The sequence below is a fragment of the Tyto alba genome, unplaced genomic scaffold, assembly GCF_018691265.1.
Source record: "Tyto alba isolate M040663 unplaced genomic scaffold, T.alba_DEE_v4.0 Super-Scaffold_21, whole genome shotgun sequence".
Lineage (NCBI taxonomy): Eukaryota > Metazoa > Chordata > Aves > Strigiformes > Tytonidae > Tyto > Tyto alba.
The window spans coordinates 3,603,716-3,619,203 of record NW_024881295.1 but is presented as its reverse complement, the minus strand read 5'-3'; the positions used below and the strand labels follow the sequence as shown (position 1 = coordinate 3,619,203).

At 41.5% G+C, this 15,488-nt stretch overlaps 1 protein-coding gene and 1 long non-coding RNA gene across 6 annotated transcripts in view; one reads left to right on the top strand and one right to left on the bottom strand.

Moving 5' to 3' along the window:
• FAR2 (fatty acyl-CoA reductase 2) overlaps positions 1-13,727 on the top strand; it is a 151,510-nt gene extending 137,783 nt beyond the window's left edge. For 4 of the 5 annotated variants that reach the window (XM_032995023.2, XM_032995024.2, XM_042795139.1 and 1 more), the window contains 3 exons: positions 4,636-4,765; positions 6,611-6,738; positions 8,292-13,727. In XM_032995023.2, the coding sequence (XP_032850914.1) occupies positions 4,636-4,765; positions 6,611-6,738; positions 8,292-8,454 (421 nt within the window). In that variant the 3' untranslated portion in view covers positions 8,455-13,727. 5 annotated transcript variants of the gene reach the window in all.
• On the bottom strand, positions 6,751-8,306 carry LOC116962099. The gene is made up of 3 exons (XR_004407363.2): positions 8,214-8,306; positions 7,861-7,919; positions 6,751-6,905 (listed from the first exon to the last, which is right to left on the bottom strand). It is a non-coding gene; the product is annotated as an uncharacterized LOC116962099 (long non-coding RNA).
• Positions 13,728-15,488: the final 1,761 nt, after the last annotated feature.

Genomic DNA, 15,488 nt, shown 5'->3' with positions numbered 1-15,488 from the left:
TTTAGAACATTCCAGACCATTTTTTTTCCCATAAATCAGATGAATAATTAGCAGTTGCAGTGGCCCAGCACTCTGAAATCTAGGAAGGGGTTGTTTCTGAGTATTAATAAATTCTGAATTGTATTTGCGAGGACAGTTTACCATTACAACTGGTATTTGAGCCTTGGAAGTGGCGTGGCTAGGAGAAACTCATGACATGCATGTGGAAGGAATCCTGGTATAAGTAACATAACTCAGCCAATGCCCTCCTTTACTCCCTGCCACCACAGAGGAGAATTTATGGTGCTACACGAGAATGGTATGCCAGCACTGTGTTGATGTCAGCTGCTCTGTGTTTCTCTGCTAGTTAGAAAGCTGGCTTCAGCTGTTTGCAGGGAAATCCCTGACTGATGTATTGCTCTGATTTTTCTCTGACATTCTGCTACAGAGGGAAATTGGTCCATAAAAAGACTTCCAGTTATCCAGGAGGCAAGAATTACCCTAGAAATAGAGGTGAACTGAATATGAGCAAGAATAGGCTGGAATCTCCAAACTGTTGAAAGAGGCAGCAGTAAGACATTGGCGTTGCTATTCCAGGTGACATTCTTTTTTCATAAAGTTGATTGGCATAAGAAGCCAGTGGACATTGGCTGCAATATGGCATTTAAATTTCAAATAGAGCTCAGCATGAACTCATGCTGAGAAATGTATCTTCTTCTGAACTTTAAGATTTGCAGCCTGAGCAAACACAGCTCAGCAATGAACTTGTGAATTCACAAAGTCTTTTTTTTTCTTTTTAAATATAATTCCTGTTTTCCTTTTTCACACTACTTAGAAAGCATAGTAGCAGTTAATTCTTTCTTTTTTTTTCACAGCTACATGAATATCAGATCTTTATGATCTAAGGGCAATAAACCACATGAAATAAAAAAAAAAAAGTTGAATGTGTCACTGAACCTGCTTCAATGTTTCCCTTTAATTTTTCCCTCTGCTTCAAACAGAGCACCTAGGCTTAACTGTCTTCCCATTGTCACTCCCATCTATTGAAGTACAAGCCATCTTCGTGGCAGTTTCTTGAATTCTGTCTATGACCGTGTGTCAGATTTGCAAGCAGAAAGGAGAAAGTTCTTTGCCAGGACGAGGACTCAGGCTTCAGTTCTCTACTGTATCCATACTCAACTCATCATAAGGTGATGAGTTATCATGTGGAATAGTTTATCTGGGAGCTGGTTATGGTTTTGAGAGTCTACTGTTTATCCTGGACCAGCCTGTGACCTTCGCTAATTTGAACTGCAGGGTAGTTCAGAAAAACTCAGCTGTAGTTTCTCCTGTAGTTATCACCTCTAGTACCCCATCTACCAAAGGGTAAGTACAAGAGTCATCTCCTTCAGCTTTAGACTTTTATATACTGCCTCTCCTGAGAAGCTTTCTTTAAGTGTTAGCTCATTTCACATAAATTGCCAGATGTCTAGCAAAACTGCCCTAAATGGCTTACTGTTATTGCTGCACATCCATCCGTGACTTAGGAAATAATGTGGTTTATATCATGAGTAGTCTCCTGGGGCAATCTGTTGCACCTGAGAATCTGCTCATGCAAGGCTCAGTATGAGAGCAAATAAAGGAATCATCGCTGTAAACAGTCTTCTAGAAGACAAGATGCATTTCTGAATTGTCACTAATAAGGCTATCAGTGACAGCTGATACTTCCTTTATTCTTCTCAGTTCCTCCACAGTGGAGAATGAGATTTTTTATAAGAAATCTTTGCCATAGTCTGTCAGAGGCTGCAGAAAAGCATGTTTCTATGCAGCTGATGTTCTTTAGTAGACCATTCCTTTATCCAAATTAGTATTTTGAATGTGGTCACAACATTTAAGATTAGTCAGTTAATATGAAACACAGTTTTCATACGTACCTCTTCAAATGATTCATTTCTCTTTTTGACCCTTACTTTTAGCCACTAAAATATGTTGCTTTGGGTAGATCTACAGTCAGAGTTTATTCTGCCCACACTGACTTGAGGCCATGTAGATAGCCTATTGTCAAAACATAAGTAGGGACACACAGCTGATTCTCTTACCATTTTTTTTCTGACAGGTTCTATTTTCCCTAATCAAATCATAGCAAATATCTTTAAAGATATTGATGGCTTTTGGGGAGCAAGTTTGAGGGGCAATTTCAGATCTTTGCAATCTAGCTATATACTTTGTTTTCCAAGTTCCTAAAAGGTATTAAAATATTTGCAAATCTTTGCCCTATAGTACTTGCCTACACAGGTGCAATCAAGAATTTTAATCTGAAGTAATTTTGAAGTAGTTCAGATAAACTACATTCAATCAATGTGCACATGATTATTCAGAATGAAGTTCCCCTTAATCTGATGGTGTGCTTTGCTTCTAAAAATAAATCCATGTTAATTCTGAGTAGGAATGCCTATGTAAGGTTTTAGTACTCTTTGATTTTGCTTTGGGTAAGCTGCGCAGTTCTCCTCTGAATTGATGTACTCATTGTGTCTTTTTCTGCTGTGCTTAGTGCTTATCATCCTGGCAGTCACATCTGCACTGGGAGAGGCCAGCCTGGCACCATTCTTCCTCAAACTGCTGCCTTTTATTTGTCACAGCAACTGTGTTACTCTCTGGGCAGCTCAAAATTTCTCATGAAAACAGCTCTGTTTTCGACAGAAATCAGCCTTTTAATGCTTTCTCTTGCCCTTATCCAGTCTGAGAGAACATGGTGTTCTCTCAAAATTGACCGAGAACTGTACCTCACAGTTTAAAACAACTGCCTTTTGTACTCATGACCACTGGGACAACTGTAAAATAATCCTGCAAGGTATGGCAGCATTACTATCATCCCCTTTTATATAAAAAATTAATAATAAAAAAACGCCAAGACACATGACAGACTTGGACCTACATTTCCAAAGTCCCTGTTAAGCGGCCGTGCCCCCGAAGCAGCTTTTATCTTTACCAGGACGTTTCCGCTCCAGAATGACATTGAAACAGTTCCCCACCCCCCACCAAAAAAATGCCTATGGACTTGGATGGTCTTCAAGGTCATCCACCAGGAGTGCATGCTATCAGACCCTTCCTGCATAAGGAAGGACAAAAAGCACTCCAAACTGCCACTATATTAGATAGGGAGAGGAATAGCCTTTAAGAAAAACAAATGTTTTTTTGAGAGAGAGAGATCGAAGAAGGCCAAAGACATAGCTGAGTGGTGTGGTTGATACTCTAGAGGAAAGGAATGCCGCCCAGAGGCAGGGGCCTTGACAGACTAGGGAGGTGGGCCCATGCAAACCTCATGAAATTCATCAAGGCCAAGTAAAGTCCTGCACATGGGTCAGGGCAATCCCGAATGTGGATACAGGGTGGGCAGTGAGTGGATTGAGAGCAGCCCTGAGGAGAAGGACTTGGGGGTACTGGTGGCCGAAAGTCTGAATGTGAGCTGGCAATATGCGCTCGCAGCCCAGAAAGCCAACTGTATCCTGGGCTTCATCAAGAGAAGTGTGGCCAGCAGGTTGAGGGAGGGGATTCTCCCCCTGTACTCCACCCTGGTGAGACCCCTCCTGCAGTGCTGTGTCCAGCTCTGGGGACCCCAACATAAGAAGGACATGGACGTGCTCAAGCAGGTCCAGAGGAGGCCACGAAGACGATCAGGGGGCTGGAGAACTTATTCTGTAAGGACGAGCTGAGAGAGTTGGGGTTGTTCAGCCTGGAGAAGGCTCCAGGGAAACCTTGTAGTGGCCTTCCAGTACTTAAATGGGGGCTACAGGAAAGATAAGGAGAGTCTCCTTATTGGGGAATATAGTGATAGGATGAGGGGTAACAGTTTAAAACTGAAAGACGGTAGATTTAGATTAGATATAAGGAAGGAATTCTTTCCTGTGAGGGTGGTGAGACACTGGAAGATGTTGCCCAGAGAAGTTGCACAACCTCCCCTCCCTAGAAGTGTTCAAGGCCAGGTTGGATGGGGATTTGAGCAACCTGATCTAGTGGAAGGTGTCCCTGCCCATGGCAGGGGCGGTTGGAACTAGATGATCTTAAAGGTCCCTTCTAACTCAATCCATTCTGTGATTCTATGATTCAATCTGAAAACTGAAGCTAAGCAATTGATTTCAGAGCTTGTTCATGCTGCAGATGCAGTCACCTCAGTACTGGAGCTAATTCCAAAAATCAGAGCCTTGCTTCAGAAGCCAATTCAGGCATGAGAACAGAAGAGCGTTTGTGTGGTTGAAAGAGAGGTATCCACCTCAGGAGGCAAACACTATACCTGTGTGATTCTGCAATCCGCTGTGCAGACTTCATACTTGTTAAGATGGCCTCTTCACCTCACACGTGGTACGTGATGTCGCAATGGCCTTCAACCCTTGTTTAGTTCAGGCCAGCAAATTAGGCATCAGTCCTGCCCTGAGAAATGTATGTTTGCACCCATGTTCCAGCCAACAGTAGAAGCTGGGTAGCTGTAGGCTCAAGACCTCAGCTGGAGCAGTTAGACCTGCTGAGCAGGTGCTCAGCCTGACGAGCACCACTGCGGTGCTCATCCTGAACTGCAACGTCTATTCGTCTGGATCGGTGAAAACACCTACAGAGCAAACCAACAGTTTTTGCACAAGGTCAAACTTCCTATCCACCTTTGACGCTGCTCCTCTGTTTCAGAATGATGAAGATTGTCAATCGACTGCACAAGTCTATGATGCTCATGCAGTATTTCTCCACTCAGTCCTGGGCTTGGTCTTCAGATAATATGAATATGTTAATGAGTCACCTTAACACAGAGGACAAAAAGGTAAGTGTGTCCTGAATATGGATTGCTAATCTTCAAACTGCAGCAATTAGTTTTGGTGTATTGTTGAGCTTTCAAATGACACCCAGATGACTGGAATTGACTTTAACCTGAAATAATTTATTTCATCCATTTTTATTAAATAAATTATCAGGAACCTTTCATTTATTGCAGGAGAATGTTTTCTCCTGAGGTGTGTTATTCTTTCTTCTGAGACAGACCAATCACTGAAGTCTTTCCAGTTAACATGGCAGCTGTGGTGGATGGTCTAGATGGAAATAACTTGAAAGCTTTTAACGTTTTCATCCACGTTGGTTTTAACAGGTGCTGCATGGGGAAATTTAGTTAACACATAATGTCTTACCCTGAACCATATGAAAAAAGTTCCTGTTTTATTCACATCCCCAAAGAGCAATTAATTTGCAGGACGTCAAGCTCTGTTGTAGTCTTTATAGGTTTGAAATACTACTCCTTAAGAATAGGATTGTAACTGAAAGACTGAAGGAATACAAAGAGTAGATCTGTGATAAGCTCAAATGCACCTTTGGTCAGTATCTCCTTGCAAAGAGATCCTTTGGCATTCACATCAAACTGGTCTCACATAATGAAATTTTTGCATAGATGCCCAGTAGTAGAATCAAGAGTTTTCATCCCTAGTCTGCAGAGAGAGTGCATGCAGCAAATTCTAACTTCTGAAGGCAGTGGCACTGCTGTGACTACAGCAGATGTAGAGGGAACCTAAATGGTATGATAGGAGCTAAATCTGAGGCAGATAAACAAGAAATTACAGCACTAAGAACTTAGTGCAAACTCAACAGTTTCAGGATTACCAAGCTGCTTATGAGAGCTTTGTGAGAGGCACCACATCCAGTGTTGCCACTGCTTCATTGTGAGCAGTATTCACGCTAGCTAGTTTATGGGCAGCACACGTCTCTATACACACCTAACAGCCACGCCGGGATCTACACCGTAGCGAACTCCCTGTCTGTGACAGAGTTAGCTAACGCCTCTCTGCTTTAGTTATTGCTGGTCTGATACCAAAGCAAATGGCTTGGATTAGCATGGGGATGAAAGGAAGGTATTCTTCTGAGTGTATTCCCTTTTAAGACCTGTAAATAAGAAATGCCATTCACTTCAGTCATTCGTTAAAGGAAAAAAAAAAAAAAAACAAAACAAAACAAAAAAAAAAACACTTTACAACAAAACCTCTTCCTCTTTACAAATCTTTTCTTTGCTCTAATAGACAGACAACCACCTGAGAGCTTGTTTACAATTTTTCCAGTATAAGCATCTGAAATTAACTGGGGTAGTTAGCTCTGCAATGAGATTTTTTGATGTTAAACACCAGAGTAACCGGTTTCTTGGACTTACGTTGATCTAGCTGCTGAGAGAGAATGCAGCACAGCAGAGAGTAACACTGGTGCAGAGGCACCTGAGGACTCAACAGCCAATTCATTTATTTACACATGATTCTAGTGACACATTAAAAACTGCATCGAGGTTTTCATACGAATCCATGTACCTGAGTGGAATGACATTTTTCTTCCACAATTTTGTATGTGTGTGTACAAATAAATACATGTATTTATGCAAAAATTGCCAGCTGAAGGACAAACTTTAGTTTCTGCCAGCTGCTTGCTTTGCCCAGACTCCCAGCTGGGTAAGAAATTAATTGGCAGCTGTGAAGTATATTCTGTTAGTACCCATGTCTTCTTGGAAACTCGGTGGCTTTAAGAACTTCAGAGAGAGGGCCCTGTCAGGAATGGAGGCCATTGAAGAACTGATGCTTAAAGTGAACTTGTTTTGAACTCTGGTGTTTAACTTCTGCTCTTTGTCTTTAAATCCTAGTTATACAACTTTGATGTTCGTCAGCTGCACTGGTCAGAATACATTGAAAGCTACTGCCTCGGTGCTAAGAAGTACTTGCTAAACGAGGACATGGCTGGCATTCCAGCAGCAAAGCAGCACTTACGAAAGTAAGTCATACCCAGTGACCAGGGCAAGAGCTCCTGGCTACCTTGAATGGCTTTTGAAGAAAATTATTCTAGTTACATTGCAATAATTATTGTTGGATAATACGGAGATAAACATTTCGTAGCTTATTTCTTATGGCAGAGGGTTGTCAGTATTTCATTTTTCCACCCTGTAAGGAAAAGAGGACTTTAGATTACACTAATGACCAGGGGCTAGATATTATGCCTTCCCAGCAGATGACCAAATAACAAAGTTAAAATGCGTAAGAGGAATACATGAATGCAGATGATCTTGGTCATTGAGAATTACAGTAGAAAAATAAGGGTCACATTTAGATTGTGAAGCTCCTAGAAGTTTTTAGCAATTCAAAGACATTGTGTAAATACTTCAAGCATTTGTATGATTTTAAATTTCATTTTAAAGTTAAAGTTTCTAATTCCTTGGCGGGAACGGGCAAAAATTCTGCAAATTCAGCGGAGAGCTTATGCATTCAGTCCCTGGGGACAGTTTAAGAGAGTCTGAATGAGCAATTTGAGGTTGTCCTATTTGGTTAAAGATTGTGCTCTTCCTGTCTTATCCAGACCTTTTACTGAGAAGTGCAGGCAAAAGGAGAAGGGGCAGCTCTCTCGGAATAACAGCCTGGTTGTTTCTTTTAAGAAAATCATTCTTGTGCACTGTAATGCTAGAAGTACAAAACAGTCTGTTGCCACAGCAAGCAATCCTAAGCAAACACTTCATTCATGGGTCATTTTTAAATGATTTATGAGAACCTCTGTAACAGGCCAGTTCCTGCCTCATAGTCCAAACAGGCAGTGTGGTATAGTGCAGTAATAAAGTTTATGAAAAAAAATGGACGCTTACAAAAATTAAACCAGTCTTGGGGACATTAGGTACAAAGTCCTCTTCCCTTGGTCAGACACTGGGAAATTGAGAATTGGAGAACTGCAGAAACTTTTGCTTGACACGAAGAGGACAAGATGATTAGCATCTTAAAGACTCAATAATACCATTTAAATATATGGTGTATACCACCCACCCACCCCCAAACCCCAGTGCTGCAGTACTGCAAATGTGAAGACCATTTAGGATTGAGTAATTTCCCAACATTAAAGGCGAGCTCTCACCTAAATAGGAGAACCTTATTTATCAGCTCCTGGAAAGGTCCTCTAGTCTGCCACCAATCCTGCAGAGTAAAAAATAGCCCATATACCAAATCGAAGCAGAAAGTATTGGACCGAGACTATTATAAAGAAGAAATTCTCAGTATGACTTCTGTTCTGGTTCAAAATGAGACTACACAAAACAAGAGACTTGCAATACAAATATTCCACCTATCCCATTAACTGTTTACTGTACCCTAACTTCAACATAGTCCTTGACAAGGTGGTAGGGACATCTTAGGCACAGTGTCTTCACTAGAATAGGAATGGCAAAAAGCCGAAAGGCCACTTGTAAACAGGTTTTCTCACAAGATTACCTGTAGTAAACGAAGCAGGCTGGTAAGCTTTCCATCATTTTTGTCTTCCTCCATAAAATGCTGCTTTCTCTTTCTCAGGCTGAGGAACATTCGATATGCATTCAACACCACTCTCCTTGTGATCATCTGGCGCATTTTCATTGCAAGGTCGCAGATGGCTCGAAACATCTGGTACTTTGTGGTGAGCCTCTGCTACAAGTTCCTTTCCTACTTCAGGGCATCCAGCACCCTCAGGCACTGAAGCCGTCCATCAGCAACCAGCCACTTCCAGAAGGACCTCCATCTCCTCTAATCAGCAACTATGGGCATCAGGGTCTGAAAGTAGCAGAAAAATCCCCACCCTCCAACAGCAGCCTGCATTTACTGTGCACTGTTATATGTTCGCCTTTTTCATTTTAACCAATGCTTCAATACATGGTGGTCTTTCTTCCATAGGACCAGGCCAATTTTTAAAGCCATAACTAAAGCTTTAGGAACAGGTCAAAGCTGGAACCATTCATCTGTAGTCTAATGTGCAAGAGTGAGGATTAACCAAAGTCATCGTCTTCCCATGTACTACCTAGGATATATTAATCCTATCATCTTCCTCAAAAGAGGCAAATTTAAAGCATACAACCTTGGAAGAAAAGGATGCCATCAGAGAAGACCCAGCCAAGGAAATTAACCTGTAAGGGGTCTTCCTAAAGAAGCTATTCCTTCATTCTCATTCAGTGAAATGGTACCTTATTGAAAAACACGATTTAACGTTTTCAGTTTTTCAAAACTTAGAGGGGGGAAAAAAGATCAGTTACACTAGGCCAGCGAACACACTGAACAGTTTTCAGATCTTGTCTTATATTGCTACTGAGGACTGATATTTTCAAGCCATAACTGAAGACACATGTAGAATTCATGTACCTGTGTTAACTCTACTCACTCACAAGCTGCTTTCTTATGGAAAGGTGTTTTTTCTCTCTGTGGTTAAGGTTGCAGTCTGTCAAAAAGCTCTATTCTTGCACTTACCACATTTGCTTGAAACATTTTTCTGGCTTGAAAAATGCTGTATTTACAGTGAGAATGAAGAGAAGACTTTAAAGACTGACGAAGACTTCAGAAACTCTGTATTATGTTTGAGGAATAGATCTTTTCCCCTGTCCATTTGTCTGCAGAAAACTTCTCTCCCTGTAGCTCAAATCCAGCCTGATAGTGTCCTTCACGCTTTCATTACAGCTAAATCACTTTGAAGGTGATCACTTAGATGTATGGAGGAAATCCAATCAGGCCAGTTCTGCTGCTACTCCTGGCAGTAGAAATTAAAAAGTCTGAAACCTGTTTTTGTTTAGAATAGGAAAAGGTGCATTGACTTCTATGTTAAAACAATCATGCACTGTGAAGCTAATGCATTTTGTCCTACATTGCAGTTTAGAAAAGAACCCAAGGATCTTCCTAATGCTCATGTGTATTAGAGATACTTGTTTCACCTAGTGAAGTAGGAATTCTTGGGGGGGGGGGGGGGGGCGGGACAGAGAAAGAGAGCGCCTTCTTCAGAGTAGCTGATATAAGGGCCTTAGTGCAACAGCAACAAATTTATCGTGCTATCAGATTCTCAAAGTCAAATCTAGTACTGGAATATTTTTCATTCAGGTAACACTGAATAAGCACTTTAAGATTATCAGGCTTTAAAGCAGCTAGTTTTTGAAGCAATGCAGCGTCCAATTTCTCTAGTCTTGTGTCATGCTAGCTGTCTGAAAAAGTAATGCTACATCATAAGAAAATTACACAGTTGCTCTTTTGAGAGATAAAGAGTAGCGGAGTATTTACAAAGCTGGCATTCTTCAAAAATTATCCTTGTTTTTGTCAGTAAAGGCAAAAGCAAGTTATGACAACAGTATATTTATATCTTAGGCCTCCAAGCTAGTTCAAAAGTCTTTCTAAAGGTGCAAGGAGTTAATCTTCCCCCGTGTGACCTAGAGGTCTAGTTTCAATCAATTGCCAAAGGATGCCTGCAGCAGAACCCGACCAGAAGCGTGGTGTCCAGAATGGCAGGGCTCTGGCATTCCCTAGGAAAGGCCCCTGTGTTTGTTACACAGCACTTCTGTTCTATATCTTAACTAGGTCAAGCACCCGGTTTACAAAGATTCAAATTTTTTAAACTCTTTCCTTGAAAACGTCCTTTCAAAATGAAACCATGCCGGTTGTTAGCTATGTGTTTGCCAACTTCAGAAAGCTGGCAGTGCATGCTGTGCATGGCACATGAGGAAGGTGTCACTGCCTGGGGAGCTAGGAGCTGTGGGTTTGAGCACTGGGGACCAGACATTTCACGTACAGTGCTTTTGTAGCAGGCTATATGGTGAAGGTTAGCTGCATTAGGCTTTGCTAGCATGGCTGTGCAGAGACTGGCTACCTTGGCGGGGTGAGGCAGGTTGCTGTAGGGACTCCTCTAGAAAGACTGCATTCCCCCAAGTACATAATCAGGTCGTCGATCAGATTCCAGTCTTCTGATACGAAAGGCTAAAAAACAAAACAAAACTGCAGATTATTTTGAAACAAACTTCCATTTAAAAAGTAGGAAAGAATTTTAACTCGTATCCTAAAAGCCTTTTTAAGTGCCTGCCTTATGTACAAAGAAAAGCAACAGCTAAGGGGATCATGTGTCTCATGCAGCACGCGTGACAGACAAAAACTTGAGTCTCACAGAAAAGTCAAATACTGCAGACCTGCTACACCTACAGTGTCTGGTCTACATCAGTCAGCTCTACCATGAGTAAAGTGTCCTGCCTCCCCTTCCCCACTGCCAGTCATGCCATGCATTCCTCACATATGCCTGTAGGCACTCACAGTTATTTCCACAGGCTGTATTGTCCCAGCAAGTCTGAGATGTATCCTTGCTCACCTGAGCCTTTCCGGACCTGTTTTCTGCACTGCAGAAAGATGCTTCAGATTTCACTCAGAACAATGGGGGAATCATGTTTTAAAGCTCTTCAGCATTTTGCTGAAGGCAACAGCCACAGCAAAGCTGCTACTCAGTCTTGAAAAAAAAACAGCAGGAGCCGCTTGGGATGTTGCAGAAACATAGCTGTGGCAGATGGTGCAGGCTCTTCTGGAGACCCTTCATAGCCCGCGCAGCGCTGCCGGCAGCTGGCTCCAGAGCTCTGGCCTTGCCGGGGCCGGGGGGGGACCAAGCTGTTAGCTTTTCTTAACACAGACATAACATGCAGTGGAGCTTGAATCTTGTGGCTTGAGATGTTTTCAGCTGATTGTCTGAACCACAAAAACATTTCAGAAAAACCTTACTGCAGAGACTGACGTGTGGCGATGGTCTTTGAGTGCCAGTTGTGGCTGTCATCATGGAGAGCTGACCTCGCGTAAGAACTTGTTCTCACCTCAAGCAGTGATTTATCGTTGATGTTTTACTGTGTGGTCCCCAGTGTATTTGTATGTTCTCTGAAGAAACCCAAGCCTTAGGAAAAATAGCTAAAAGAAAACATGGAGTGACAGCCACTTATTTTCTTCCCTGTTCTCTCTCTTGCTCTTTCATGCATACTCACAAGCTTTTATGTATTCGCACATGAAAAGCTAAATACAGTTTTTACCAAGTTAAATTGCAGGGCCTGTGCTGACCATGCACAAATTAACATGATCAACTCAGGAGTGGATATTACTCATGGCTAAAGGCTGTAGCTTTTCATACCTGTAAGGTTGAAGCAGGACTCAAGCTTTTTTTTTTTTTTTTCCCCTACAAAGGTAGCATGGTCAGTGCTACGGGGAGGAGAGGAGTAGGAGGAGCATTCCTGCAGCCTCTGCCCATAGACAGCAGAAGCTTTACTAGGCAGAGAGCATCCAGCTCCACCAGGCAAGGGAGGCCGGAGGGATGAGAGAAATAGGAGCTGCCAAACTCAGAGGACTCTGCCTCCCAAGGAGTGGGGGAAGAGCGCCATCAGCATTTTGTTATCAGTTTGGTTTCTTGTAGTAAAACATATGAACTGAAAGGCTCCTCCATCCTCCCCCCAGCTACCATCAGGCAGCATAGAGAACAATTTTGGCAGTCGTTCTTCACAGCCACAAGCGAAACTACCTGCCACAAGACAGTGTAATGGGATGATTTGTTTGTGCGCTGTGAACCTGCAGCGTATCTGCCCCCCTCAGAGTGTCAGAAGCCTGCAGTGCTGCTAAAGAAATAACATGGACCACTGCTGAACCCAAACTACTAATGTTTTGTTAATACCATGCATATACACTAGTCTGTAGGCTATCGCTATGACCTGCTGTGCAAAAGCCGTGAAACACCAAATATCATTTCACTGTCAAAGAGCAGTGGGCAGAAGCTTGCAATTAAGTACCTTTTTTTTTTTTTATTATTATTAAATTGTGATAACAACAAAAAACCCCGCAAATTCCTAAAATTAATCAGAGTTTAAACTGCCTTTTGACTGACAACCAAAGCTGTTTATCTCCAGCATGTCTGTTACCAAAAAAACCTAAAATTTCTCACCCTCTTCGCCTTCTATCCCAATAATTTTATTAAGAAAATACAATTCATTCCTGGTAAGGTGGCAAGTAACAGATATACTGGTGTATTACAGGCTGTTGGCCCATTACCCACCTCCTCAAGAAATTTGTTATTTTCCATTTTCTAAGAAAACATTATTATATATGCCTGTGTGTATAGCTACATTTTTCAGCACCAGTCTTCTCATACAACAGACAGAGATGGTGAAGGCAGCGGAGCTCATATTGAAATGCCAGGCTGTGCTTGGTTGGTATCGCCGTTCCAATTCAGTTTAAGACAAAGTGATTAAAACCTACCCTAGTTTCCATTGTAAAGGAAACTAACCTGTGGTACCATAAACCAAATCATCATCATGAATAAGCAACTGGGAAAAGAGGGAGGGGGGCATTCTTTTGTTTGTAAATAAGCTACAGCTTCATGGTCAAAAGCATGCTGTTGCTCTTCCAGCACTGACATTCTACTGCAGAAAGCAAGGATGAACTTCTATTACAATTGGACCCTTTATTCTAGTGCAGAATAAATCATATACTGTACATTCCCCAGAAGTTAAATGGTGAATATACTGCTACATGGTGCTAAATATCGGTATGGAGGTGGTACAGACGTAAGAGAATTAACAAAAAAAAAAAAAAAATCGTATTTGGGGAATAAAGGTATACTGTCCCACTTTATTGCTTAAAAGTCAACTATGAATTGAGTTGGTTTGTTCAGATTAACATGAAAATGCTTATGAAAGGTTTCTTGTCCTTATATAATCTCGGCAGACCCCAGTTTATAGTAAAATATGTACTCTCCCACTGTCCAAAGTTTATACAGTTCTATCTGCTATTTCTATTCTCGTTAGCTATGAGACAACTTACTGTTATAAATCTTAATTACAAAGTTTCTAATGTTAAGGTGTAATCTTTTGAGCTCTCAAATCAGATAAAATGGTAAAGTCACAAATTATGAGAACCTCAGCCATAAAATTGTTAATATGATGTTTATGTTATTTTAAACATTTAATAAACCAAAATATTTTAAAACTATGGTCACTTTGCATCACTCAAGTTGCTAAAGGAGATGGTTGCTCGCTGGCCATTGCAGTTCAGCACGGGCTGCATCTGCACGGAATCTGGACATCTGGACACAGCTGTACCACAGCTGCTGGTGTGGAATTGCAGCCCCATCTACAGGCAGCTGCCAGCACAAGGACCCGCTGCACAGGCACGAGAGGGCAAACAAGGAGGGGGAAATCCCAAATTTTAAAAGAAAAGACCGTGAAACTGTAACACATACGTACGTCCTGGAAGGGTCCCTCTCTGGTAAGTGTCCTCCAGAAAGTGATAGGGACGGGTCTTCAGCAAGGACAAATTGGTGATAACCCAAACAACTTCCTGAACAGCATACCATTTACACCTGAGAACATTACCCCAAATTCTTGGTTTTCACAAGGTGAAAACTTTCATTTCCACTCGGTGTTAACACCATAATGCTCTTCTGGCATGAAGAGCTTTTAAAGTCCAGAGAAACGTGGCATGCTTTTATTTCAAGACTCTACCGTACAGCGAAAAAAGTTTAAGGATGTTATTGCGTAGGCATGCGTGGGGGGATGGAAAATAGTCATGATTTATATGTGTTTCCAAGAAGTGTACATGATAATACTTCAGGCTGTTGGGTACACTCTTAATCTAGCGGTTCTCAGGATTGCCAAGAACATTCTGACTCTATGAAAAATAACTTCACTGTACTTCAAATGATGTTGCCAAGGCCCTTTGGAACCAGTGGCACAGTAAGATAATGAAATCACCTTGACAGATACCAGGACTAACTAGAAAGTTTCTTGTTTGAAGAATAGTTCTTACTGAAAAAAAAAAAAAAAACTTCTTGCTGAAATAAAATCTTCACAGTTGGGAACTTCAAAAGTCAAAAATCTCCAGCTGCCTGAAGCAAAGATACTGTCTCAAGGTCTGAGTGCAGGCATTCTGTCAGTGTATTTGTAGACAAAGAGAATGTTACATCCCCAGGAGGTCTCCACTACCAAATCTTCAGGGGAGAAAAAAAAAATTGTTTATATTTTAACATTAAAGCTTTAGTTTAGTAAATGTTTCCAGCTATCCATATTGAAAGAGCCCAAAATCAAAACACCTCCATTCCCTTGGCTGCTGTAGTAATTCTGTTTTCAAATGCACATGCACAGAAGATTCTAGCACCAGTCCACTCACCTGTCCTCTAGCTGGCTTGCTGGATTTTGTCTCATTTCACAACTTTTTGCAAAGGTTCATGATCGGTGAATTATCTGAGCTTCCTCCAGTGCTCAGCAGGAGCTCAGCGGGATCAGACTCCCTGAGCGCTGAGCACAAACTGTAATTGTTCTGTGTTTCAGTACTGCCATTTTAATTCTAGTGACTGCAATGCCTTGCAATAATCTCATTTTCAGAAACTCTGAATCCTAAAAATATATACATGTATATATTCCTAGACACATATGTGTAAAATAATATCTATATTATACATATGCCTCAAAACAGGACTGGTCAAAATATTTGGCATTTATATATCTATGGATGAACGTACAAGTGTACATGGACACATACACAAAATTTTGGAAGGCGAGGAAAGAGGGGAGAGCTATCTGAGCAGGGGCAAATACCAGTATAGATGGATTTCTGGAAAGGGAGAGGAATGGCATTATAATATTGCTTGCCATTACAATTAAGCGTAACGGGAGAGTAGCAAGGTGCAAGTGTGCTGTAAATAGTGGCACACTATGCACTGCCAATGGATGTAATGGGAAACCAATTTAA